Below are 26,155 nucleotides of genomic sequence, written 5' to 3'. Positions count from 1 at the left end.
CTGTTTTAGACACGTTGAGTTGGAGATGTCTAGAGGACATTCAATTCAAAATGCCAGACTGCAACTGGAGTTGGTATACATTGATCTGGTAGTCATGTGCATAGCAATGCTAACTAAACCCATTCCCAGGAACTAGGGTTATCTGGAGGGAGAGTGTAGAGAGAGAAGGCAGCCCAAAACAGAACATTATGATTTGGCTAAGGAGGCTGAAAAGGAGGAGTCAGAAAGATAAGAAAAGGCCCAAGAGGAGAGGAGTGATTGACAAAGAGGCTGCTGTAAGATCAAGAAAAATGAGAATTAAAAAAGAGCCATTAAATTTGGCAATTAAGAGATTCTTGGTGACGCTGGCAATGTACTTAGATTCTCTCACCACCAGCCTCAGTTCATTCTGAGCTTTAGCAATCCTCACAGGACTTTTACAGGGCCATGTCACACTCTTACATTCATTTTGTAACCAGACTTTGCTTCCATTTTCTTTATTTAATATCTAGGTTGGTTGATGAGTTTATTTATATCAATCTCTTCAGATAAATCCTATATTTCCTTCTCATTGAAAGTTTCCCTTCTTCAGAATATCATTCTCATTGCTTTCGGGCTGATGTTTCCTGAAACATTTAGATGTACACTGAAGCACAGGATCCTAGTTATCCTCCCTCTGAACCTTTAGAAATCTTGTTTGTCAAAATCTAGGGGACATGTCAGCTATGCCCAGATTTCCTCAACTTCTCTATCACAAACTCTCGGATGAAGTGGTCAGCTTCCTCCAAAGCTCCCATCATCTATATCCATAAAATCATTTCCTCTCTGTTAGTGAGAATCAGATCCAGAATTGTTGGTCAGTCACTCAACTGACAGTACTTATTATGTGCCAGGAATTATGCAAAGAAAACCAAAAACACAGTCCCTCAAGGAGCTTACATTCTAATGGGGGACACAACAAATACTTGTACTTACATGATAAGTACACTGTTAATGGAAAGTAATCTAAAAGGAAGACACTAGCAGGGTGGAGAGGAAGAGGAGGAGGAGACAGGAGGTGGCAGGAGACAGGAAAGGCCTCCTGCAGGTGCTGGGATTTGAGCTCTTTTTTTTTTTTTTTTTTTGAGCTAACTCTTGAAGGAAGCCAGAAGGCAGAGGGGAGGATGGAGAGGAAATTGAATTTCCTCTTGTTAGTTCTTTTACCTTTGAAAGAATAAAATGATAACAAAGGCAAGTAAAGAAGTAATTAACTATTCTGATTTTTTTATTTATAAAAATAAAATTTTTATTTTATTTAATATTAAATATCTATATATAAATGCTGAAAGTTCATACATAACAAGAAAGTAGCCACTAGTATCTATCTACCTATATTTATCTAGACAGACAGACAGATAGATAGATAGATAAATAGATAGATAGATAGATACTAGTGGCTACTTTCTTGTTTCCTATGAATTTCTCAAGTTTCTCAACTATTTATTCTTCTTACTTTTTTGTGGTTACTATCTACAGTATCTAACTTTTGGGATGCCCATAGGCAGTCCTGGCACATAACATTAATAAATGCTTGTTCCCTCTCCCCCCTTATTACTTTAAAGTTATTTTGATTAGATTTGCAAGATACCTGGCAAATGCATTTGAAGCAGCCTTTGTTTGAGTATAGTCCATCTCTGGCTGGGAATTTGTCAAACCCATTTTCAGATGCCACATTTTTAACCAGCTGTGCTTTTCCCAAACTGATTTTTCTCTCCTGCATCCCTTTCCCCCAGTGGGCAACAGTGAGGAAAACATAAGCTGTGCCCCTCTGGTCTTGTCCAAAGCTTAATCATCATTGGGAAAACTTTTTCATTTTCCTTCTGGAAGTGCCATGTAAATCACCAGAAAGGGAGAATTGTCATCTTGGAAAGTTCTGTGTTATGTCTTGGCTACGTTGTACCCTAAGAAAAAAAAAGATAGATTATTAGGACAACAAATAGCCACCTCAGTATCCCTGATCGGAGAATCACCAATGACGACTCCTCCTCCTTCCTTCTTCCTGTGTTTCTAACTGGATGATCACTTACCAACAGTTCCCAAGACTCCTCCAACATTCCTAGGAGGGCATGTGGCTTCTTACTTCTCAGAACATCTATTATATCCTCTTTAAGAAAAACCTCAAATCTATTTCAGCTCCAGTTATACAAATGTCCTTTTCCTCCTCTTTCTCCATTCCCCATCATTCTAGAAAGGGTTTTCTCCCCTTCTCCACATTAGATCACTTCCCCATCCCACAACGAAGCCTTGCTTCTGTTACCTGTAGAAACCCTGTCTTGGAAACAACCTAGAATGGAGAGAGGTGTTAAGTCCCTTTCCCTTCTCCTCCAGGGAAACACCTGCAACATAGATAATGGCTTTTGGAAGACAACATTGCTGTTGTTGTTGTTAGAAAAGATGCAAACCTCAGCATCTCCAGAGAAGTCACCGCATAGATTCCCTTACATTTCTTTGGTTGAGATTTTCAGCCTAGTTTCTTGAAAGAACTGGTAAGCGCTTGTTTACACCATAACATTCGGCCTCTGGCGAAAACTCGTTATGGTCTATGATCGTTTCAAGAGAACCTGACAACATTATTCAAATTCCTTTCCTTGTCTCCACCACAGGAGCCAGCCACAGCTGTCACATCCACTTCCCCTTGAGTCTTCCACCCATCTCCGATCCTCTTTATTCAGTCTACTCCATCAATCTGCTTCTCTGCTTTAATTTTTCAGTTAGTCAATAAACATTGATTAAGTGAAAATTATTGCCAGATTGCCTAATTGTCTACAATCTTTTTATAGACTGCTCATTCCCCTTGATTTTGCTTCTCTTACAAACCGGAGGGAGAATCAAAATCATTTCCTAGGCCTAGGAAATCTAGGTCTAGAAATTGTTCTTCAAATTACCTTCAATTTAATCCCAAATGTTATCAAATTTCTTTTCTTCAAATTCAATTTTCAACCTAAAATAGTAATAATAATAAAACTAACCTGTGTTTCAAGGGTCAGAAAATGCTTTACAAATATTATTTCACCTGATTCTCATAACAACCCTGGATTGTTATTCTATGATTGTGCCCATTTTATAGATGAGGAAACTTAGGCAAGCAGAAGTGAGTTGCCCAGGATCATGTCTTCCTGACTTCAGGTTCAGTAATCTATCCACCACACTCCCTAACTGCCTAGTACAAACCCCTTCATTATATGATCTCTTCGTATTCTGCTCAAGGCCTTCCTCTCTTTTTCTTTCCCTGCTCCTCTTCCCACAGAATCAGGCACTTCCAGAAGGAAAATGAAAAAGTTTTCCCAATGATGATAATATGTGATAATAATATGTGAAATACATTGTCTTTGCACCAGATAAATGTTAGTATTAAGTAGTGCACACTCTCAGTGATGGAACTTGAATCCTTCAATTATTAAAGCATAGATAAGGCCATATTATGTTAGACATTACCACCACTAATAATAACTCACTTTTCATTTAATAACTCGATTTTTCCACCATTAATGCTTTAAAGTTGAGGAGGTTTTTTCTTCACTACAACTCTAAGAGGGAAATAGGGAGTTGCAAGTATTATTCACTTCTTTTTACAAAAGAGTAAACTGATGCTTAGATAAGTTTAATGATTTGTCCCACATCTTATAGCTAGTAAATATTTGACTAGTAAATGACCTTACAGATAGTCAGGTCATTTGGCTCTAAGATCAGTACCAGTTTTTACTAGACCACACTTTCAGGTCTAAGTGGAGACAACAAAACTGTCCAGAGATTATTATAAGACAAATCAACATTATTTCTATGTGAAATTATTATAGACTTACATAGAGAGAGGTAGTATATTATAATGGATACCTTGAATTTAGGAAGACCTAGCTTCAAAGCTCACCTTTGACATTGATCATATGGCCTCAGGCAACTCATTTAATATATGTGCATAATTCTCAAAAATTTACCTACTAAGTCACAGCTGTTTTATAGTCTCCTAGCCTGATGGAGGGAAGGACTTTATATAAGTTAAGAATAATAATATAAGCTAAAGTTTACAAAGCACTCTTCTAGCATCAGTCCTATAGGATTACCAATGGAATGTGTTGGAACTAGGATTCATATTCAGGTCTTTTGACTATAAGACCAGTGTCCTATATCACCATTACTTCTGGGACTTTCAGTCCACCCTGACCTGGCTGGGAGGCTACCATGAACCAATCCTACTAAAGATCACTGGACATAAAGGATTGGGCCTTGGACAGGGGTGTTATCAAGCTGATACAGGTTGGAATGACAAAAGCTGGACACATTGTGAGAAAACAGGCACATGAATTCACTTAATGGATCTGTGAAGTGGTCCAGCCTTTCAGAAAAACAATTTGGAAGTATGCTTACCCAGTTAATAAATTGTGAAATACCCTTTGAGACAGCAATACCTGAGGTAGAAAACTACCTCAAAGAGATCAAAGAAAGAGACTCATCTATCTGGCTATCTGTCTGTCTGTCCAACTATCCAAGTATTTATCTTACCCATGGCCACTCTGCTTACTTTGGCAAAGAATTGTAAACTGCCCATCAACATATGATGTTGATATGAACGACATATGAACGTCATATGAACGACAGAGTACTCTTTGTACTCTAAGAAATGATGGGGGACATTCTTTCAGAAATACTTGGAAGACTTGGATGAACCAATACAGAATGAAAGAAGTGAAACCATAACAATTTATACAATGGCCATACTATTGTAAAGACTAACAACTATGAGATACAATGACTCCTGATAGAGAGATCATGAACACGACGTACAGATGGAGTTTTTTGGATATAGCTAGTGCAGGAATTTGTTTTGCTTGACTCCATATATTTGGAACAGAGGTTTCCTTTTTTCTTTTTCATTTAAGGAAAAGGAAAGGAGAGAGGAGGCTGATTTTTGGTCACTGAAAAAATAAAATTTAGTTGAAATAAATATAAAAAGAACCACAACAGAAGCCATGTGGAGCTTCAGAGAAGCAGTGAAAGTGTCTGAACATCTCTTCCTATAAGCTTCCCCCTATCCTGCTGCCCAGGCTTCCAGTGGTCCTCCCCCATGCAGCTGTGAAGAGGAGGATGTGAGAGAAAAGTTGGTAGCTCGAGCTTCAGATGCTGCTGACACACATCCTGTTGCTTGTGTCAAAAGTGTAGAGAAGCAGGTGATCTCCCCTCCCCCTTCCCCAGCCTCTTACCGACTGCCCCCAAATGTCAGCCTCCTCCAGCTGGTAACACTCCAGGGAGAGAACTGCTGAGTGGGGCAATGGATAGAATATTGGACCTGGATTTAGGATGAGCTGAGTTCAAATTCAGCCTCAAACCCTTACAAGTTGTGATCCTGGAGAAGTCACAACCTCAGTCTGTAAAATGGGGATAATCACAGCACCTAGTTCCCAGAATTGTTGTAAGAATGGAATGAGATCACATATGTAAAAGACTTTGCAATCATTTTAAAAGCTAATTTTTTTACAATGCTAACTTTTAAAAAATTATTATCCCTACGTTTCCTTCCTAACTCCTAGACTTCCTTATTAAGTTCTTCTGGCAAAGTCACCGTCATTTGACATATCATCTCTGGAACAGCAGGGTTCCAAGCTCTTTAACAGTATTTGTGTAGGAGTCAGAAGACTTGAGCCTGGAGCAAAGGATTGAGTTTATTGAGTGTTCAAATGTGAGGGCTGGGCTGGGATGACTTCTAAGGTCATTCTGTTCCTCTGACATCATTGTTCCCTAGAGAAACCTGAATTCAACTGCACATCTTCTTAGTTTTTCTAAATGAGCAGAAGATACCAGGCAGCCATTCCTTAACTCATTTTTTCTGGGGAAGGAGGGTCGGCAAATCAATCCATCACATTTATTAAGTACGAGACACAAGTATGCGCTTCCAGCTGGGGAGCAAGGGGAAATGGGGTTCAAGTGGGAGTTTATTCTGGACAAGTATGAGGAGAGCCTCTCTGTTACTAGTCAGAAGAGATGCTATCACTAAACCCAATGGGAAATGTCATTTATCTTGGGGGTTGGGAACAGGAAGGTTTTGTGTTTTTTGTTTGTTTGGTTGGTTTTGTTTTTTTTTTTTTTTGCTGAGACAACTGGGATTAAGTGACTTGGCCAAGGTCACACAGCTAGGGAGTGTTGAGTGTCTGAGGCCACATTTCAACTCAGGTCCTCCTGACTTCAGGGCTAATTCTCTATCCACTGCACCACCTAGCTGCCCTGGTTTTGGTTGTTTTTAAGAATATTGGAACATAGAACCAGCTACACCTAGTGAAAGAATTCTGGGAAATGAGTGTGAACCACTACATAGCATTTCCAATCCCTCTGTTTTTGTCCACCTGCATTTTTGATTTCCTTCACAGGTTAATTGTACCTTATTTCAAAGTCCGATTCTTCTTGTGCAGCAAAATAACTGTATGGATATGTATACATATATTGTTTTTAACATATACTTTAACATATTTAACATGTATTGGTCTACCCGCCATATCGGGGAGGGGGTGAGGAGAAGGAGGAGAAAAAAATGGAACAAAAGGTTTGGCAGTTGTCAATGCTGAAAAATTACCCATGCATATAACTTGTAAATAAAAAGCTATAATTTAAAAAAATTGGAACATAGAATCTTAGACCTCAAAAAAAAAATTAAAATAATCTCCAAGTCCTCATTTCACAGAGGAGTAAGCAGGGAACGGTGAAAGTTTCCCCCCAGTCACACAGTGTTTTAAATGTCTTTTTCTGGTGTCCAGACTCTCTCCAGGTAACCAGATATTTTGAGTATGACTTGGTCCTGGCACTGCCCAAGAAACTTATCCCCCACCTAAGGATGGGCAGGCCTAACTCCCAGCTAGAGGGGAAATCCAGCGAGTCATGGCCTAGAAATCAGAGCTATAATCCTAGTTTTGCTGGCTAGCTAGGTGACCACAGGCTTCTCCCTCTGGGCCTCTGTGTTCTGAAATAAGGACTGGACTGGTCATCTCTAAGATCCTTCTAGCACCCTCTGACTAGATCAGACAAGAAGAGGACCCATGTGGCTGACTTGTAGGATCATTCTATGACAGCCATAATAACATTAGCCTTTAAGTAGCTATTTAACTTGGCAAAATGCTTTATAGACATTATCTCATTTGATCCTTGTAACAACCTTGCAGTATCATTATCCCCATTTGACAGAAAGAGGTTACATGACTTACCCAAGATTCTACAGCTAGTGATTAGTCTGAGACAGTTTTAAAACTCAGATCTTTCAGACTACAAATACTCTATTTTCTACACCTCCTAACTGGAAGAGATTTTAATCCAAATTCCTCTTCTCTCTCCCCATTTTACATATGAGAAAACAGAATCAGATCACACAGAAAGTAATAGAGACACATCTTTCCCAAGAGAGTGCCACTGGGAGGCTTCTTTCTCTACCCTCTCACTGTTGACTACACAGACAAAAGACAGAAAAATCACTCTAGGGTCTGTGCCAGTAACTGATTTAGTACCTGGATCCACATCATGCCCTACCATTATGGAAATACACACTAGGAATAATGCATAGGCTAAATGGTTCTTATAGACTGATTATATACTATATATAATATCGTCTTATAGGCTATATATAAAGCTTATAGACTATATGTAACATAATCAGATATTATCATATAACATATCTATAATATATCATAATGTTACATATTATGATATATAATGGAATAAATATATAATAATATAATGTATTATAAACAAACTATTACATATTATAATGTGCTAATAGAATAAATAAAATATATATTACATATTATATAATGGAATAAATATGTTACTAAAAGTTATTTTACTATAACATAGAAAATGTAATAAAATATATACAAACAAATTTATAGACTCTCTTAGCCAGAGGAGATAAGGATCACAGTATCTAGTGCTGGAAAGTACATTCCCTGATTCAACCCTATCATTTTTCAGAGGAAATTAAGACAGGGGAAGTATCTTGCTCACCCATGAAGGAAATACTAGTGCTAGGACTTAAAATTTTTAGTCCCTGACTCCTTCCTTGCTACCTATAAATGTGCTTGATTATTCTCATACATCAAAAACCTTGATGCAAAAATTTCCTCTATATATCATCCTCTATCTTTCCTTCTTTTCAAGCCAAACTCTCCAAAAAAGTTATGTACAAACACTGCCTCAACTTTCTCACTTTTCACCCACTTCCAGTCTGGCTTCCATCTTGCTGCTCAATGGGAAACTGATTTCTCCCAGGTCACCAGGGATCTTTTCTAAGTCTTGGCCTTTTTTGACATTGATGATCACCCCTATTCTCTCCTCATGGGTTTTTGTGATGGTGCTCTTTCCTTGGCAACAGACTGTCCACACCCTGTGCTCTGGAAAACCCTGATGTCCCTGGAACTGTGATGTCCAAATCCCCTTCATGCAGTAGCTGAGTCAGCTGTTGCTCCCCTCTTCCTCCTCCTCCACTTGAGACAAACTTTCAGAAAGTGTCATGGATCATTCCACAACAAGGGAAGGGATAGTAGCAAAGGGAGAGGCAGGAGAAGGAACATGTATGTAGTTCCTGCCTTCCAGGAATCACACCCAAAACACATAGAGAATAAATAACTCATTTCCAAAGCACTTGAATATTAACAAGATGCTTTCCTCATGACAACATGCATTGAACAGTTCTGGGAAGGGGCTAAAGAACGTTAGACTCCTGGGCAGAAAAGGAAGGACTTGGACTGGGACATTTCTTTGCTGCTCTCTGTCCGGGCAGGAGGATGCAGCTCCTGAGCCAGGAGGATACAGGGAAAGAGCTCTGTGCCCTTCACCATATGGCTCATGGGTAGCAGGCAAAGTTTGCAGTGAAGAGGAAAAAGTATTGCTGTAAGTCTAAAGACTCAGATTCTTGGTAATTACTCCTGCTATGACTGGGCAAGCTTCCTTCTCTGACCTCAGTTCCTCTTCTGTAAAACTCAGATGATCTCTCAGGTCCTTTATGGACCTAAATCCTATGACTCTGATGAGTCTGAAGGGGGTCACTTGGAGGAAGGAAATGTACTTGTCCAAGCACATACAGCTCCTTTATTTTAACACCTTCCACTGCTTACTCCAGAGATTACACAACCAGAGACCAATGTCTGCTGTGTCAGAGGAAATTGAAGGAAGAATCACATTTGTGAAATCAGTAGGGAGCCCTGTAACACAATCATTTTTTATGTTTTTACACATTCAAGACTTACAGAGAACCTGAGGTACATTTTCTTGTCTTATCCTACCAATTGTCTGGTGAGGGAGGCAGTACAAATGTGATTTTACATAGGGGGAAACTGAGGCTGAGAGATGTTTCTGACTCCAGACCAACACTCTACCTGTTACATTCTGCCAAAAAGGGAATGTTCTAATGTGTTCAGCTGCCTTTAAGAAAATGGAAGCTTTAGGGTCCTATAAGAAAGTTAAATTATTGTTCTACATTGGGTTTACTAAACACCAAAGGAAGGAAATTGAGGACTGGTGCTTATCCTCCAAAAGGGAGAAATTACCAAGAAAATCACATACATAAAAACAGGCATATATATGGATATCTGTGTTTTTATATATAAATATACTTATGTATACGTGAAGCAAAAAATTTGCACATATTAATTTATCTATATTCAACAAGCAGTTCTGTATTATAATAATAGCTAGCATTTACACAGTGCTTTAGGATTTGCATAACACTTTAAAAATATCTTGATTCTCACAAGAATCCTGTGTGGTAGGTGCTATTATTATCCCCATTATACAGTTGAGGAAACTGAGCCTTTTGAGAAGTTTTTAATGGTTTGCCTAGAGTCCCACAGGCAGTATTTGAACTCAGGTTTGCTGAGTCCAGGTCAAGGGCACTATTCACCTCCACCAGCTCCCCAACCCCCACACCTAAGTGCTTCTGCATCTACTATGTAGAGATGCTACTGAGACACTATAGAAGTAAAAGTGGTCTTTGCTTTCATGGATTTTCCCAATACCTAATTTGTCATCTGGTTACATTATTTACTCTTGATGGGCCTCTTGGTTTTTAATGTTATTTCTACATTCTATGTTATAGGAGTCTTCGAGTCAAAGCTATTTTTATAGTGGCTAGGAGATGCAGAGATTGAAAGCTAAACCTGAATTCAGATCTCACCTCAGATACTTAGTTGTGTGAACATGGACATCTTATTTGACTTCTGTCTGCCTCAGTCTGTTCATCTGTCAAAGAGGAATAATACTAGTACCTACCTCTCAGGTTGGTGAGGATCAGATGAGATAATAATTGTAAAGTGCTTAGCATAGTACCTGGCACATATCTGACATTATATAAATGAGAGCTATTAATATTGTTATTTACAATAATACCAACATGTAATTTGTCTATTAAAATACAGTAGTCCTCTCTTTTCTAGTTACGTGATAAGGCACTATCTTCTTTATATACTTTGATCAAAGTCACAAATGACAAGAGAATGAAAATCTAGCTGTTTTTTATTAAGCCAAACATTAAAGAGATTTGCAAAAAAATATGTGATTTTGCAGGGTCTCCACCTCATATTTGTACAATTGCAGTAGTCATTGATTGGTGTCTTCTGCCATGTCTCTACCCACTCCAGTCTGTCCTGACCTCAGCTTTCCAAGTGAACTTCCTCAAGCACAAGTCTAACTATGTTATACCTCTGGCATTCAATAAATTCCGGTGGCCCCCTTTCACCTCCAGGATCAAATAAAAAAGTCTTCTATTTGGCATTCAAAGTTGTTCAACATCTGGGCACTTCCTTTTCCATTCTTACACCTTTTTCAATTAGCAAGCATTTGTTTTTCTATTTTCCTACTTCGACTCCAACTGAAAAAAAAATAGCAAAACCCTCATAACAAATATAGTCAAAGCAAATTACCACATTGGCCATGTTGTTTATTCTAGTGCCTTCCCTCTATTGACTATTATTAATCTTTTATATACTTTGTGCACAATTATTTGTATGTTGTTTCCCCTCATGCCCCTTTAAGCTTGGAGCTCCTTGAGAGTAAAATAGTCTTTCACATTTCCCTGGATACATCCAGGGAACTTAGCACCAGGTTTGACACATAGTAGGTGCTTAATAAATGTTTAATAATAAACTAGAAATAATGCCAGTCTTTTTTTCTGTTTTGGAAAACGTTTTTTTCATAAAAATATATTAACTAATGGGTTTATTATTTTTAAATGCTTTTAATTTCTCCATACACTAAATATTGATAGATATTATCCACACAAAAGCTCTTTGGAGTCCTCAATAATCTTTACAAGTGTAAAGGGATCTAGATATCAAAAAAATTGAGAAATGCTATTTTAAAATATTTTCCAGCTCTAATAAGTCCCTTCTAATGGCTCTTCCTGATGATATTGTTTGGTTTCTAAATACAAGATGCTGTATTTGACCATATGATTTCTTCCTCTTTCTTTTTCCTCCATTATATTATAGCTTTGGAAAAAGTGGAAACTCTGAAGTGCTGTGTAAATATGGGATACCAATACAAGATATCATTGGTTCAGAGACATTCCCATTGACTTTCATTAATTTTTAAGCCTCTGGCCATTTAGAAGAGAACCCAGACTTATTCAACCATCAACAAAACATTAATTAAACCCTAGGAGTAATTTCCGGGTAATCAAATGGAATGCACTGCACTGAGTGTCAGGAGGGCTAGGTTCTAGCTGTTGCTTTGGCACTATAGTCTGGTCTAAATCCTAACCTTAGCTCTGGCACTGTGGTCTAGTCTAGATTCTAGCCTCAAGTTTGGCATGAATTCACTGGGTAACTCTGGCATGGCACTTCACTCCTCATGACAAATATGCATGGTCAAGCAAAATAAATCCCCCATCTGGTCTTGTCCAAAAATGTGCCTCATTTTGCACTTTTAGTCTATCACTTCCAAGAATAGGGTAGAATGTGTCATTACTAGTTTTCTGGAATCACATCTAGTCATTGCGTCAATCAGAATTCTTAAATCTTTCAAAGTTGATCATTTTCACAATGTTATGTTATTATATAAATTATTCTCCTGGTTCTGCTCTCTTTACATCTAGTTCATAAAAGACTTCCCAGGTTTCTCTGAAACTTACATCATTTTATACATCACAACAATATTTCATTACATTCACATACCATAATTTGTTTAACCATTCCGCAATTGATGGATTTCCTATCCATTTCCAGTTTTTTGCCAAAAAAAAAAAAAAAAAAACTGTACAAACGTACAAACAGATCCTTTTCCTTTTTCTTTTAGCTGTTTGGAGTATAAGCTTAGTAGTATAATTATTGCTGGGTCAAAGTGACATTTGCAGTTTAGAAATTTTTTGGTCATAGTTCCAAATTGCTCTCCAGAATGGCTGGACCAACTCTACCAGCTCTACCAGCAATACATTTATGGGCCTGTTTTCCTACAGATCCTGCAACATTTGTCATTTTCCCAGTTTTTGTCATCTTCAACAGACTGATAATCATGAGGTACAAGAACCCTAGAGGAGTGTTTCCAATTGAGGGTCCCTTCCCTTTGATGTTTTTATAGATTGTAAGCTCCTTCAGGGCAGAGACTTTATCCCCAGTGCTTAGCAGAGTATCTGGCTTAGTATACTTAGTATAGTGCTTAATATATGTTTATTAATTGATTGATCTTTTGGGGCACAAGTACTTTGGGGGAGGCAATTTGATAATTTTACTAAGAAGGTCAAGAGGTTATTAAAAATTTGAAATTAAATTAAAAATTAAAAATTTTAAAACAAAGACAAACATTTCATCAAGTTTCTTAGGACCTATGAAGGAAGACAATGTGAAAGGAAAAATAGATCACAAGCACAATTTGATGCAGTTATAATGGAACCCTGTAACTGTTACAGCCCCATCACACTGTGGTTATTTTTTGCCCTTTCTCACTTCAGCCAGCGGGCAGAGGGAAGGAGGCACCAATGGGAGGAGAAAGGTGTGGGATGCCTAAGGCCAGGGATAGAGAAGCAAATTCAGCTTTTCCTTAGGCATGGGTCATCCTCAGAGGAAGCTGAGACTCATCTCCCTGGCAGGTCCTCTCTTTCATCATCTTTATCTGCTACATCGCGTCCACGGCAGCGTCCTTCCTGACCGTGCCCCTCCTGAAATTCCTGCTGGCCCTCTGCTTCTTCTTCGGCTACTTCATGAAGATCAACGAGAAGTTCCCAGGGATCTGTTGGCCCCTCTCGGTAAGCAAGCCGGGGAGTCAGGGTGAACGGGGAGGGAGGTTTGTTTTAGGGGACCTTGGATTGCTGAAAGATAAGAGCTGGAAGGGAACTTATAAGATTGAAAACTGAGGCTCAGTGAGGTAACTTTCCAAAGGCCATAAAAGTAGAAGAGTTAGAATCCAAGCTCAGGTCTTCTCACTCTAAACTTAGTACTCTTACATTGCCCTCCCCCATGCATAATGTTCTTTCCCCTCATCTCTGCCTCTTAACTTCAAGAGTAGCATCAGATCCCACCTGCTACGGGAAGCCTTCCCTGGTTCCCCTGCCACTAGTGCCTCCCCATCTGAGGAGGCTACTTTCCATCTATCCTGTATATATTTTTCATGAACCTAGTTATTTATCTTCCCCAACTAAAATGTAAGCTCCTTGAGGGCAGGGTCTGTTTTTGCATTATCTAGCATATGTTAAGTATTTAATAAATGCTTATTGATGTATTGATTATAATATGCAGTTTCTTAGGACATTACATGTCTGATCTTACTTAAATGGAATGGGCCCAGTTTGATGAGAGTGAAAAAGTGGAATTGGGAGCTTTATTCATTCCCCAAAAGAATGGAGGATTGGGGCAAGGGAGTGCTCACTGACATATTGAGCGTTTAACTAGCTAACTCCATCAACACAAGGAGATATTCCTGGAAGTCTGGCAGCATGGAAATGTCCATGGGACAATCCCTCTCCATGATCTTATTGGACTATATGCGGCCTAAGGACAAGGATCATTTCTTATCTAGGCTCTGCATCATCCAAAGCTTTTTCTGCTGAGTTCACTAGTGCAATACTGACACCATTTACTTAACAGAGTTTTAAAGAAAGCACCAAATCAATTATAACAAGCATTGTCTTAAGCGTTTTATGTGCCAGCCATTGTGCTTAGTGCTGAGGATAGAAACAAAAGTAAAATCATTCCTGTCATCTGGGGTTTGCTATCCCAGCAAAGGGACGCAACATGTACCTACCTAAGTATATACAAAAATAAATCAAAGGTAACAGGGATAGGAGAAGCAGAGCTCAGTAGCACAGAGATTTTCAATACTCTGAATTATAGGGAATCTAACATTTGCAATGATACCCAAATGCTTGAGCACAAAGGTAATGAGCTTCACACTCAGGAATAATCCTTTGCCAAGGGCAGAAAATTTTTCAGAGTCACTCCACTAAAAGCTGGAATGAGAAGAAAAGACCTCATGGAAATGATGGCATGAGGGCACCTGACATGAGTCTTGAAGGAAACTTGGGCTTTCTAGGAGGCAGAGATGAGAGGGAAATGTTTGACTGATAAAGTGTGCAAAGGCAACGATATGGAAAAGGGAGAGTCAGGTCAAGCACTGTGAGAATACAGCCAGTCAAAGGGAATGCTGCATGAGAAGGCTAAAAAGGCAAGCTACAGCTAGATTGCTAAGGGAATACATTATAATTGTAATCATTAACATTACAGTTATATTTGTGCTGCTATTTAAAGTAATTTACTTATCTGAGAGTCAAATAAGGTGCAAAATACTTCATAATCATAAATTACTAAACAAGCATATTTTTGTTATCTCTACCTTGATTGGAGAATCTTCCCCTCTATGTTTGGACACTTTAAAAAAAAGAGTGATTTAAAGAAAAAAAGCAACCACCAGACTGATCTAACACAGAACACATGATTAGGGGGGAGCCCGAGCAGAGCCCAAGGAGCCTGAGAATGGGCTGACTGAGTTTCTGTAAAGTAAATCTTTTTTTCCCTAGTAGTCAAGAAATTTCAGGATCATATTTCTTTTATTCACCACCAAGTGTCGCTGTTGTTCTATAATGATTAAAGCTAATTAAAGAATTATGTAAAGGAATTTGAGGGTTTTCAAGAAAAGTTATATCTTGATATATATCTGTAATATATGTGTGTGTGTATGTAACTGTATATTTATAACAATCATATATATATCAGAGCTTCCTAATTTTTTTCTATTTGCAATCCCTTTTCACTTGAGAAATTTTAACATGTCCCCAGGTATATAGGTATACAAATCAAACATTTACTGATAACAAATTATAACTTCACGACCCCCACATTCAGTTACACAATCCTATATGGGGTTATAACTCACAGTTTAAGAAACTTTGACATATGAATATTATATGAGTATGTGTATGTCAATAAATATGTATACATATGTATGTATATGTGTATATGTAAAAAAAATACATATGTGTGTATGTAAATGCTATAAAGACCCTCAATGTGAGTTAGGTTCATCTAGTCTAAGTGAGGTTCAATCAAATTAAGTGATTCAGTCACTCAAGAACATAGAATTAATGAAAAAGATGGGGCTAAAACTGATCATTCCCAGATCTACTTATCCAGCTCTAACCTCTTCTAACCTCTGATTTTGAATCTCCAGCTGCCTCTTGGATATCTTGAACAGGATGTCTTGAAATCTTAAACACCACCTATCCAAAACTTATAATCTTTCTTCCCAAAATCTTCTTTCCTCTTAGCATTCCTATTACTGGGGAGCATACCAACATCCTCTCAGAACCTCAGGCTCCCAACCTTGATTCCTCCCTCTCTCACACCCAACATATCCAATCAATTGTCAAGTCCTATGAATTCTGTCTTCCAAGCATGATTCATATTTGTCTCTTCAGGGTATCCTGTACTCGGCTGCCAAAGAGATTTTCCCAAAGTGCAAGTCTGACCACGTCACTCCACCCTATCAACTTCCAGAATCAAATAGGATTTAGAATCCTTTATTTGGCATCAAAAACTCTTCAAAGCCTGTTTGCTCCTACTTTTCCGGTCTTTTTCTACTTTCCTCCTTTCTACATACTCTGCAATGTAATCACACTGGCCTCCTATCTGTACTTTGAGCAAGACCCTTCATCTCCTGCTCTGGACATTTCCTCTGGCTGTCCTCCATGCTTGGAGTAGTACCCCTTCCACCTCTACCTCGTGGCTTCCCTGATATCCTTCAAGTTCTAGTTAAAATTCTGCCTTCTAAAAAAATAATAAATAAAAATAAAAAATAAAATTCTGCCTTCTACAAGAAAGGCTTTCCTGGTTACTCCTTGCTACTAGTGTCTTCCCTCTGCTGACCAACCCCAATTTATCCTGGATAGAACTTGTTTGTACATAGTTGTTTGCATGTTGTCTTGCCCATTGAGTTCTGAGCTTCTCAAGGGCAGATACTCTTTTGCCTTCTTTGTATCCCCAATGCTTAGTATGGTGCCTGGCTCATAATGGGTACTAAATAAATGCCTATTGACTAACTGTTTATTGACTGACAAAAACCAGATTTTCTCCATAGTTTCCCCATCCATAGTATATCTGAACTGAAAGGGACATTAGAGGTTACAAGTCCGTTCCCTTCATTTCTAGATGAGGGACTTGAGACCCAGAGGAGGTACATGAATAATAATTTGCAGGATCAGGATCCAAATCCAAGTCCTCTGATTATGCACTGCATCCCATTACCTCCTAAAAGCAAGAGAATTGTCATTATGATTCTGATGACTCATGGAGAAGGAGGTTCAAAGCCATATGTCATCTCTTCCTTCTCTGATACTAAGTCCACAGTGGCCTGAGAGACCTGAGTTTTAGTCTCAGATTTCTACTAACTCCACATAAGATCTTTCTTTCCCCTTGGTTTGAATAAGAAAATAACTTAACAATCCTACAGCCTGTCATTCAGGCTTACAAAGCACACTAGATTCCCAATATTCTTGAGAGATTCTAAAAGAGGGCTAAGATGGCAGAGGACCTTGAGTATATAAAGAACACCTAGTTAAAGGAACTGAGTGCATTTAGCCTACAGAAAAGATTCAGGGGCTACATGATAGCTTTCTCCATGTACCTGAAGTGCTTTTAGGCGGGATTAAATTTGTTCTGTTTAGGTTCCAAGGGCAGAACCAGGATTTATGGATGGAAGTTGCAAAAAGTCAGATTTACACTTCATATCAGGAAAAACTTTCTAGCTATTAAAGGTGTCTAAAAGTACAACTGGCTGCCATAGGAGATAGTGAGTTCCCCATCATTGGTGGTTTTCAAGCAAAGGCTTTATGATCACTTGGTATGTTACAGTGGGGGTTTCTTTTTCAGGTCTAAGCAAGATAGCCACCAAGATCTCTTTCAACTCTAAATTTCTGAAGTTCTCTGAGGTGGGATAAGTATTGTTAGCTCCATTTAATAGATATGGAACAAAAATAAATAAATAAATCTTGAGACATATGAATAAGGACCTGCCCAACTAGTAAATGCCAAATCCAATACCAGAACCTATGCTACCTGCCCATTTGTGTGAGAACTAGATGCTAAAGCCTGAACTCGAACTTACTCTTTCTTCCTTAAGGTAAAGTATCTTGAGATTTGGGGACTAGATTTTTTTTTCTTCCTCATTTACTTATTCTTTTTTTTTTTTTAATTGGGACAATTAGCTTTTTTGTCTCATATAGTTTTCATTTATGATCTCTTAAAATATAGCTGTGGTAAACCAGGCTTTGATAAAGCTCATTGGGATTCAAATGGAGCTACCTGATTATGCCTTTAAACTCAAAACTCTAGCTTTCACTGATTGGCCAATAATAGACCACAGCCCAAACCTCACTGGCTCATTGTTTGGATTTTGATGGTTTAGGGTAAATGTAAATAGCAGTAGTTTCTGTTCTGGCCAGAAACTCTGAGAGTCTTCCCCTCCCTGATATCGTCTTTTTTTTTTTTAAAGGAAAATTAGGCCACCTTTAACTCACTTCTTACCAAGTCTTAAATCACTGAATGGGTGTTGCCTCAGACAAAGAGAGCTCAGCTTGAAAACTTCCCTGTCCCAAAATAAACCCAATTATCTCCAAACAGGCCTGTGTTGGTTCCTGAAATTCCCATTAAACCACTCCTGTGTTGTTAAATGCATTGATCCTTAAAGATTCTTGGAACCAAAGTTTCAGCTCTGGGGGGGAAGGGGGAGAGGAGGGGAGGAAGAGAAGAGTAACTCTGGGTACTTCACACATACATTATCAAACATAAATGTATCTAAAAGGTCTTTGTAACAATTAGTTCACTGCAATTTGTTCTGGCTGTTATTATTACCTGATGAAAAAAAAAAAAAACCCAACTCCATTAGCACCTAAGCAGAAATTTATATATGAGTTCAGTAGCAATAAGCAGACCTTGAGGAAACTGAGAAGAGACAGGCACCCTTTAATGGGAGGTAGGGGAAGAAAAGTCATAAATGGAAAAAGATTTGTCAGATTAGAGGGCTGGACTGAAGGGTCTCCTAATATTCCATGTCCTAAGGGCCTTTGAAACTCTGATACAGAACATTTTGCAAGGTTCTTTTCATCTCTAATTCTGTGAAATGTGGAGGAAGAGTCTTCCCAAGAAAGGTTTCAGTAAACCACCTTACTGAATCTCTTGGCCCATTTGACTGCCGATCATTGGCTTCTAGCTCAGATTCTATTTTGGTCTTTCTAAGCCTCCCAGTGTCAGTAGCTACAATCCTGAAATGAGATTAGATAAGGAAGCTGCCCTGTTCTTCTCAGAATACTTCATCCAGTTCTCTGCAATTGTGCTCCCTTCCAGGACTTCCTTCGATGTGTCACAGCTGCCATCATCTACTTTGCCATATCCATCACTGCCATTTCCAAATATTCAGATGGGGCTGCCAAAGCAGCTGGGGTAAGTAGCTGATAACCAGGTTTTGGGGTGAGAAACTGTGAAGTTCCACCTATTTCTTAGTGGCACCAGTTAGGAGTGTTAAGTTTTAGATTTGTCTCTTGCTTAGCTAAGTGATCCTGTGTGAGTCACTTCCCACTTTCTCACTCTCAGGTCCTTCTCTGAGGAATAGGGACATAATCATATGTAGACTCACAGGGCTGGGGATCAAAGAAAGTGACACAAATTAAGTCTTATATGCAAGGGTGACCTTTAATCATCATTGTTTAATGCCCTTCCAGTTGTGACATTTTATAATTGTTTAGCTGATCAAGGGGGCAAAAAGACATTTATCTGCCCAGTTACTTTCTTAATCTTGTTATGTTACCTTAAGTCTGCACAGACATTTTCCCACTGATGGTCCAAATCCTAGTAGCTCACACTAACAGAATATATGTGCTTTAGAGATGTGCATGTCTCATTGCCCATTAAATTATAAACATACTGAGGGGAAGCTGTCCTCTCAGCCTTGTAGCATTTTTTTTTTTTTTTGCATACAAGGCATTCAGTTTGACTCGGTGAACACCAAATACAACTATCTGAAAGCAAATACTTCAAAGACCTATGATTTCACTAGTTTAGGTGATTGTCCACCAACACAGAACAATTTTTATGCCCTAGTATAATTGTCAAAAACAAACAACCCATCATCCCCTGGTGGCCCACCTTCTACTTCTCTGCACTCATCTAGGCTGGTCCTTTGATAACAATTTTTCTCTAGGTTTCTACTTAAAACCTTTCCAATATAAGCCCTTCCAGAACTCATGGGCCACCCTCATCCCACAATGAGGCCCTAGAAGATGGAGGGAAATTTAAAGTATTTCTGAAAGGAGTGTGCATTACAGGAAAGTCAGTGTGGGCTATAGGGTTTAACAGGTGCTCATTGTCATTATCACTCAACAGTGTAGGTGTCATTCTCATCCCCTTATTTGTAAGATCATCCCTATATCCTATTAATTGTCAAATCCTGTTGTTTCCTTGTAACACCTCTTCCATACTTGTCTTTATCTCTTGACACTGTCCCCACCTTAGCAAAGGCTCTCATCACCTCATATTTGTATGACTACAATAGCCTGCTGGTTGATCTGTCTTCCACAGGTCTTTCTCCACATTCCCCACAACTATACTTAGCTGTCAAAAGTGATCTTCCTTAAGGGTAGGGCAGGCACATGTCACTCACCTATTCAGTAACCTTCAATAGCTTCCTATCACCTCCAGAGTCAAAACCAAAATCTTTCACTTGACATTTAAAGCCTTTCATAAACTGACCCCTTTCTACTTTCCCAATCCTCCAATGCCATATACACCGCAATTCAGAAACACTGGACTTTTTTCTGTTTCTCAAAAAACAGTCCATTCAAAAAGACTATACGAAGATCAATTCTGAAGGACGTGGCTCTCTTTAACAATGAGATGATTCAAACCAGTTGCAATTGTTCAGTGATGAAGAGTCATCTACACCCAGAGAGAGAACTATGGGAAATGAGTGTGGACCACAACATAGCATTTCTACTCTTTCCGTTATGGTTTGCTTGTATTTTTGTTTTCCTTCTCAGGTTTTTTTCTTTCTTTCTAGATCTGATTTTTTTTGTGCAGCAAGATGATTGTATAAATATGTATGCATATATTGGATTTAACATACTTTAACATATTTAACATGTATTGGACTACTTGCCATCTAGGGGAGGGGGTGGGAGAAAGAAGGGGAAAATATGGAACAGAAGATTTTGCAAGAGTCAATGTTAAAAAAATTACCCATGAGTATCTTTTGTCAATAAAAAGCTATAATAATTATTTTTTTTAAAAGACAGTCCATTTCCTGACTCTAATCATTTTCATGGAGCTCATACATGGAACACTTACCTTTCTTCCTTATCCCCATTTCCTGGTATCTCTGGCTTTCTTTAAGTCCTAGTGAAAGCCCCATTACAAGAAGCCTTTTCAAGTCCTCCTTAATCTTTTTTTTTTTTTAATAGCTTTTTATTTACAAGTTATATGCATGGGTAATTTTACAGCATTGATAACTGTCAAACCTTTTCCAATTTTTCCCCTCCTTCCTCCCATCCCCTCCCCTAGATGGCAGGATGACCAGTAGATGTTAAATATATTAGAGTATAAATTAAATACAAAATAAGTATACATGTCCAAACCATTATTTTGCTGTAAAAAAAGAATCCTTAATCTTAATGTCTTCCTTCTGAGAATATCTTCACATTATCGTGTATTTATCTTATTTGTATGTATGTAGTTGTTTGCATGTTGTCTCCCCCATTACAATTAAGCATTCCTTGAGACCAAGACTTGTGTTTGGATGGTCTTGGGGCTGTTTTTTTGGCCTGTCTTTGTATCCCCAGCTCCCAGCATAATGCCTGGCAAGTAGCAGATACTTTATAAACACTAACCAACTCTACCACTCTATGTTGCCTATGTTGTGATCCCTGCTGTTGTGTCCTATAGGTCTTTGGCTTCATTGCCACAATCGTGTACGCCTTGGATTTCTACATCATCTTTAACGATCTATCCAAATTTCTTAAACAAGGAAATTCTGCCAGTGACCCAGAAGCTGAAAAATCAGAAGGTAGGTGGATGCATCCATTTCAAGATACTAAAAAATTCTCCTAACATACATCGCTGAACAATACTTAGAAGTTCTTTGGCCAAAACCCCACGCCGCCATCAGAGATGGGATCTGTGCTCCTCCATCTTCACCTCAGAGAGCAAAGGTAGTGAAATATATCATTAGGAATTTCCATAGGGATCCATTTGGGGAAGGGTGTGTATATGTACACATCCCAAGAAATAATTTTAAAGCAATTGTGCTAAAAATAAGACATAGGAAACACTTTGTTTTGTCCCCCTTCTGCAGTCTGCCTTTTAATATTTTATAGAATTAGAGCATATTAGAAACATCTTCAGAAGAGAAAACTGTGCTGATGGCCATATCTGGCAAAGTAGAAAGAACTTGAGGCTTGTGGTTCCAACAGAAGAATTCAGTTTGAATTTCTAAGTTGGCTGCTCATGAGTAACGTGACCTTAGACAAGTCACAACCTCTCAAAGCTTTAAGTTCTTCCCATGAAAGTTATACAGATGGTTCCCAAGACTCATATTCTATGACTGTGACCTCAGAACAGATTAGAGCAGAGAACACAATACTTGAGCCAGAAGGGATGTTAGTGCATGATATAGAAAGTTGGAACATAAAGAGACAAAAGGGAGAAAGGATTTTAGGAATCTTCCAGTCCAGATGCCCTCATTTTATGGAAGAAGGCTTGGAGAAAGAAAACATTTACCCAAGGGTAATGAGTCACAAAAGTATTGGATCTCGGGTTTGGAAGAAAACTTTTCAAAGGTATCTAATCTAACCCATACCTGATCTGAAATCTTCCTAAAGTATTTGTGGGAAATGGTTATTGAAAAGAAAGCCAAAAGGTGGTTATCTGGTGTCTACTTGGAAGAACTCTACTGAGGAAGAACTCACTACCACCTGAAGCAACCCATTTCACTTTTGGACTGCTCTTGTTTAGAAGTTTTTCCTTATATCAAGATAAACTGTGACTCTTCTGAAGGTTTTACACATCAGCAGGGTGGCACAGTGGGTAGAACACTAGACCTGAGGCAGGAACACCTGGTTCAAATGTAACCTTATTAGCTGTGTGACCAAGGGCAGGCGTTTGTGGCTATTCTAAGAGGAGCCTTTGAAGCTGCTGGCCCGTCATTAGCTAAAGAACAATCTATTTCTGAAGAGATTTTTTTCCTTTCATTTCAGAGGAAGACTCCAATTCTGATTCTGACTGATGACTGGCCGGTTGGATGATATTACTGTGCAAGCCACAGAGGGAATCTCAGTGGGTGCTTTAATTTTTTAGCCTCAAAGTACACTGCCAGCTGGGAATGAGGCTTTTCCTCTTACGCTGGACGTTGCCTCTCATTCCTTCTACATTACTGTTTGTTTCCTAGCTGGCTGTGGCTGCAGAGAACAACACAGCTCTTAACTCTCATCCTTCTCCACTCTGTCCTCTACAGAAATCCTAAGCGGTTGTTGCAGTCTGCACACCTTCCCCATGATCAAATGTCTTTTCCATATCAGATTTCCTTGCCAGCCTTTGGTTAGTGAAGTTAACTCAACAATCCCAAGATTTAAACTTATAATAATGGAGAACTTACTTAACACAAATGTCTCTCCCAAACCAATGAGCCAGTTAGACTTCTGTGTCAGAGGTGAATGCAATGCAATGGAGGCCTTAAGTCTTTGAGGTGCCGCAATGCGATCTAAGTCTTGCTACCTCGGTTTTTACCACACATTATATATGATAGTATCTATAGGGGAAAAAGTATCCTTGTACCCCTTGTGGCTTGACTGTCTCCAGGAATCTTTATTGCAACACATGCAACCTTGCTCCTCAAAAGATTAATATTTACAAGAAGAGTTCCATTTTCTGCTATCAAAAAACTCTTACCTCCTATTGTCCCCTTGAGACAGAGGAGGAAAACTGAGGCTTAGGGCGCTTACCCAAGATCACAAGGGGAGTCACTTTACAGAGTATCTATCTCTTTTTTTCTTTTTTCCCCCTGAGGCACTTGGGGTTAAGTGACTTGCCCAGAGTCACACAGCCAGGAAGTGCTAAGTGTCTAAGGCCAGATTTGAACTCAGGTCTTCCTAACTTTAGGGCACCACCTCACTACCCCATGGAGTCACATTTGTTAAAAGATTTTTTTTTTAGATGCCCATCTGCCTTTTAGACTTGCTCAATCACAATCGACAAAACTTAACTTTTCAATGCCTCCAAGCAACTCTAAGACTCTATGTTGCTAATGAATTATTAATCTGCTTCAGTGGACAACTCCCACCAAGTGAGAGGCACACACTTAATTAAGTCACAGGTTTATTTTTCACTCTGACATAGCAATCAAGAACTATTATAAAGCACCTACAGTGTATCCCAAACTGCTACATGGATAGACCTCTCTCTGTCTCTGTGTGTATCTGGCTCTCTCTCTCTTTCTCTCTCTCTCTCCTCCTCCTCTCTCTCACTTTCTCTTTCTCTCTCTCTCTCTCTCTCTCTCTCTCTCTCTCTCTCTCTCTCTCTCTCTCTTTCTCCATCTCTGTCTCTTTCACTTTCTCTGTCTCTGTCTCTCTCTCTCTCTCTGTCTCTCCCCCACCATGAGAACACATCGCATGTGTACGCACACACGCACACATGCACGCACACACACAGACACAGCTTTGAAGCAATACCCACTTGAGGCATTTGACATTCTGAATAATAGTTGTCCAAGAATCTATTACTAGACAGTTGCTTCTTTTCTTCTTGGTCTCGGTACATAAGGACAATTCTGACATCTTTCATTTAAAACAGTAAATACTCATCACTCCATTGGGACCTGAATGAATACACCTAATTCCAGATGTGAGGGTAACTAGGATGTAGTTCTAATAGACTAACCTAGAGAAGTGAGCAATCCCCCTTTGAGAGGAAAGGACAGCATTCAGCCTTGTATAAAACAGATGACCCAAATATCAAAGACTTTTCAGAGCAGGAAGGGCCTTCAGAGACAAGGTGATGATAAAATCTACCAGCAGTTTGCATTTCTTTAAGACTCTAAGGTCTTTCTCCCAACAGCCCAGGGAATGAGGTGATAACAAGTATATATTATCCCCATTTGACAGATAAAGAAACAAACTCAGGGGAAAGAAAATCAGCAACAGAGTCACACGATGGCTGTTGGTAGCCAAACCCTTGTACCCTTGTTCCAAATGGGTGCTTGCTAGCAGGCTAGGGGCACTCAGGGGCATTCAGAGAAGACCAAAGTACTGTGGAAGCTACAACATAGCCAATAACCTTCTCCAAGGATGAGAAGGACTGTCTTTAAGCATTTCAGGAAACTGTGATATTGTATGTATCTCTCTCAAACAAGATGTAATCTTTCAATACATTTTATATAAAATTTAAACCTAAAAGCTTTGCAATTAATATGAATGTTTAAGTGCCTCTGATTTATAAAATTTTTCACTTGTTAATATACTGCATGTCAGTCCATGAAAAGTCAAGATAGATTAAACTATAGTGATTACTTGGTTTTGCCTGTGTGTGTACAATTTATAAATAGATATATACATATATATAGTATATACGTATACATGTATGTTTATATATAGATATATGTATGTTCCTCCCCCTCTTTGAAAATGAAGTGTACTCTCCTTGCTCCCCAGGAATAAATGTTGCCTGGAACTGGCAGTAGATTCTGTAGTTAACGTCTAACCACAACAACTTGTTTTTTCAGCTTTTCTTTGTTTCTGGACAGCATACCTTTTTAGCCAGTTACATGAAAAAATGTCCATAATTGATACTTTCTTGAAGAATATGCTTCATGTAATGTCATCGAGCTTAGTCCCGTTCCAAGAAACGGGACTATCCAAGGATAAAGTGTATCCTATGTGATCCATAACTTCCTACCTTAGCCCTTTGGGCTGGTGCCAGTGGTTCATCATTAGGAAATCATAGGATTTAGTGCTAGAAAGGATTTCATATCAAACAAAGGCTGGACAAAAGCAGCAGCTGCTGGTTGGACTTCCTGCCACAAGTATCTCTCCACTCCAATCCATCTTCCACTCTCTCGTTAAAGTGATTCCTAAAACACAGGTGTGACATCATCAACCCCCACTTCCACTTAATAAACTGTATTGACTTCCTATAGCTTCCAGGATCCAATATAAAAATCCATTTTAATGTTCAAAACCCTTCATAAACTGGCTCCTTCTTACCCTTCCAGTGTTCCTCATACCTATCTCCTCTCCACATAATTTATAATTTGCAATGAATTGGCCTCCTGCCTGTTTCTGATTCTAGGCATTTTCACTGGCTATGCTCCATACCTAGAACTCTCTCCCTTCTGTCTGCCTCCTAGCTTTTCTGCTTTCCTTTAAGCCTCAGCTAAAGTCTCATTTTTGTAAGATGCCTTTCCCAGTCCTCCTTAATCTTAAGTATCTTTTCCATGAGTAACCCCAATTTATTTAGTATCTAATTTATGCATAATTCTATTTTTCTCATTAGACTTTCAGATCTTTAGGAACAAGAACTATTTCCATCTTTTTTTTTTTTTTCATCCCTAGCACTTAGTACATTGCCTGGCACATAAAAGGTACTTATCAAATGCTAGTTATCACTCTGACAAGTGACATTAACTATAAACGTCAATCAATTTC

At 38.8% G+C, this 26,155-nt stretch overlaps 1 protein-coding gene across 1 annotated transcript in view; it reads left to right on the top strand.

The window, feature by feature from the left end:
• CMTM3 (CKLF like MARVEL transmembrane domain containing 3) overlaps nt 1-25,026 on the top strand; it is a 34,862-nt gene extending 9,836 nt beyond the window's left edge. The window contains exons 2-5 of the mRNA XM_003758982.4: nt 13,073-13,228; nt 18,816-18,911; nt 21,405-21,525; nt 22,715-25,026. Coding sequence (XP_003759030.1) covers nt 13,073-13,228; nt 18,816-18,911; nt 21,405-21,525; nt 22,715-22,743 — 402 coding nt within the window. The 3' untranslated portion in view covers nt 22,744-25,026. The remainder of the gene's footprint in view (nt 1-13,072; nt 13,229-18,815; nt 18,912-21,404; nt 21,526-22,714) is intronic.
• Nucleotides 25,027-26,155: the final 1,129 nt, after the last annotated feature.

The sequence above is a fragment of the Sarcophilus harrisii genome, chromosome 2 (assembly GCF_902635505.1).
Source record: "Sarcophilus harrisii chromosome 2, mSarHar1.11, whole genome shotgun sequence".
Taxonomy (NCBI): Eukaryota; Metazoa; Chordata; class Mammalia; order Dasyuromorphia; family Dasyuridae; genus Sarcophilus; species Sarcophilus harrisii.
The sequence above is the reverse complement of the archived record's forward strand: the minus strand, read 5'-3'. Positions and strand labels throughout refer to the sequence as shown.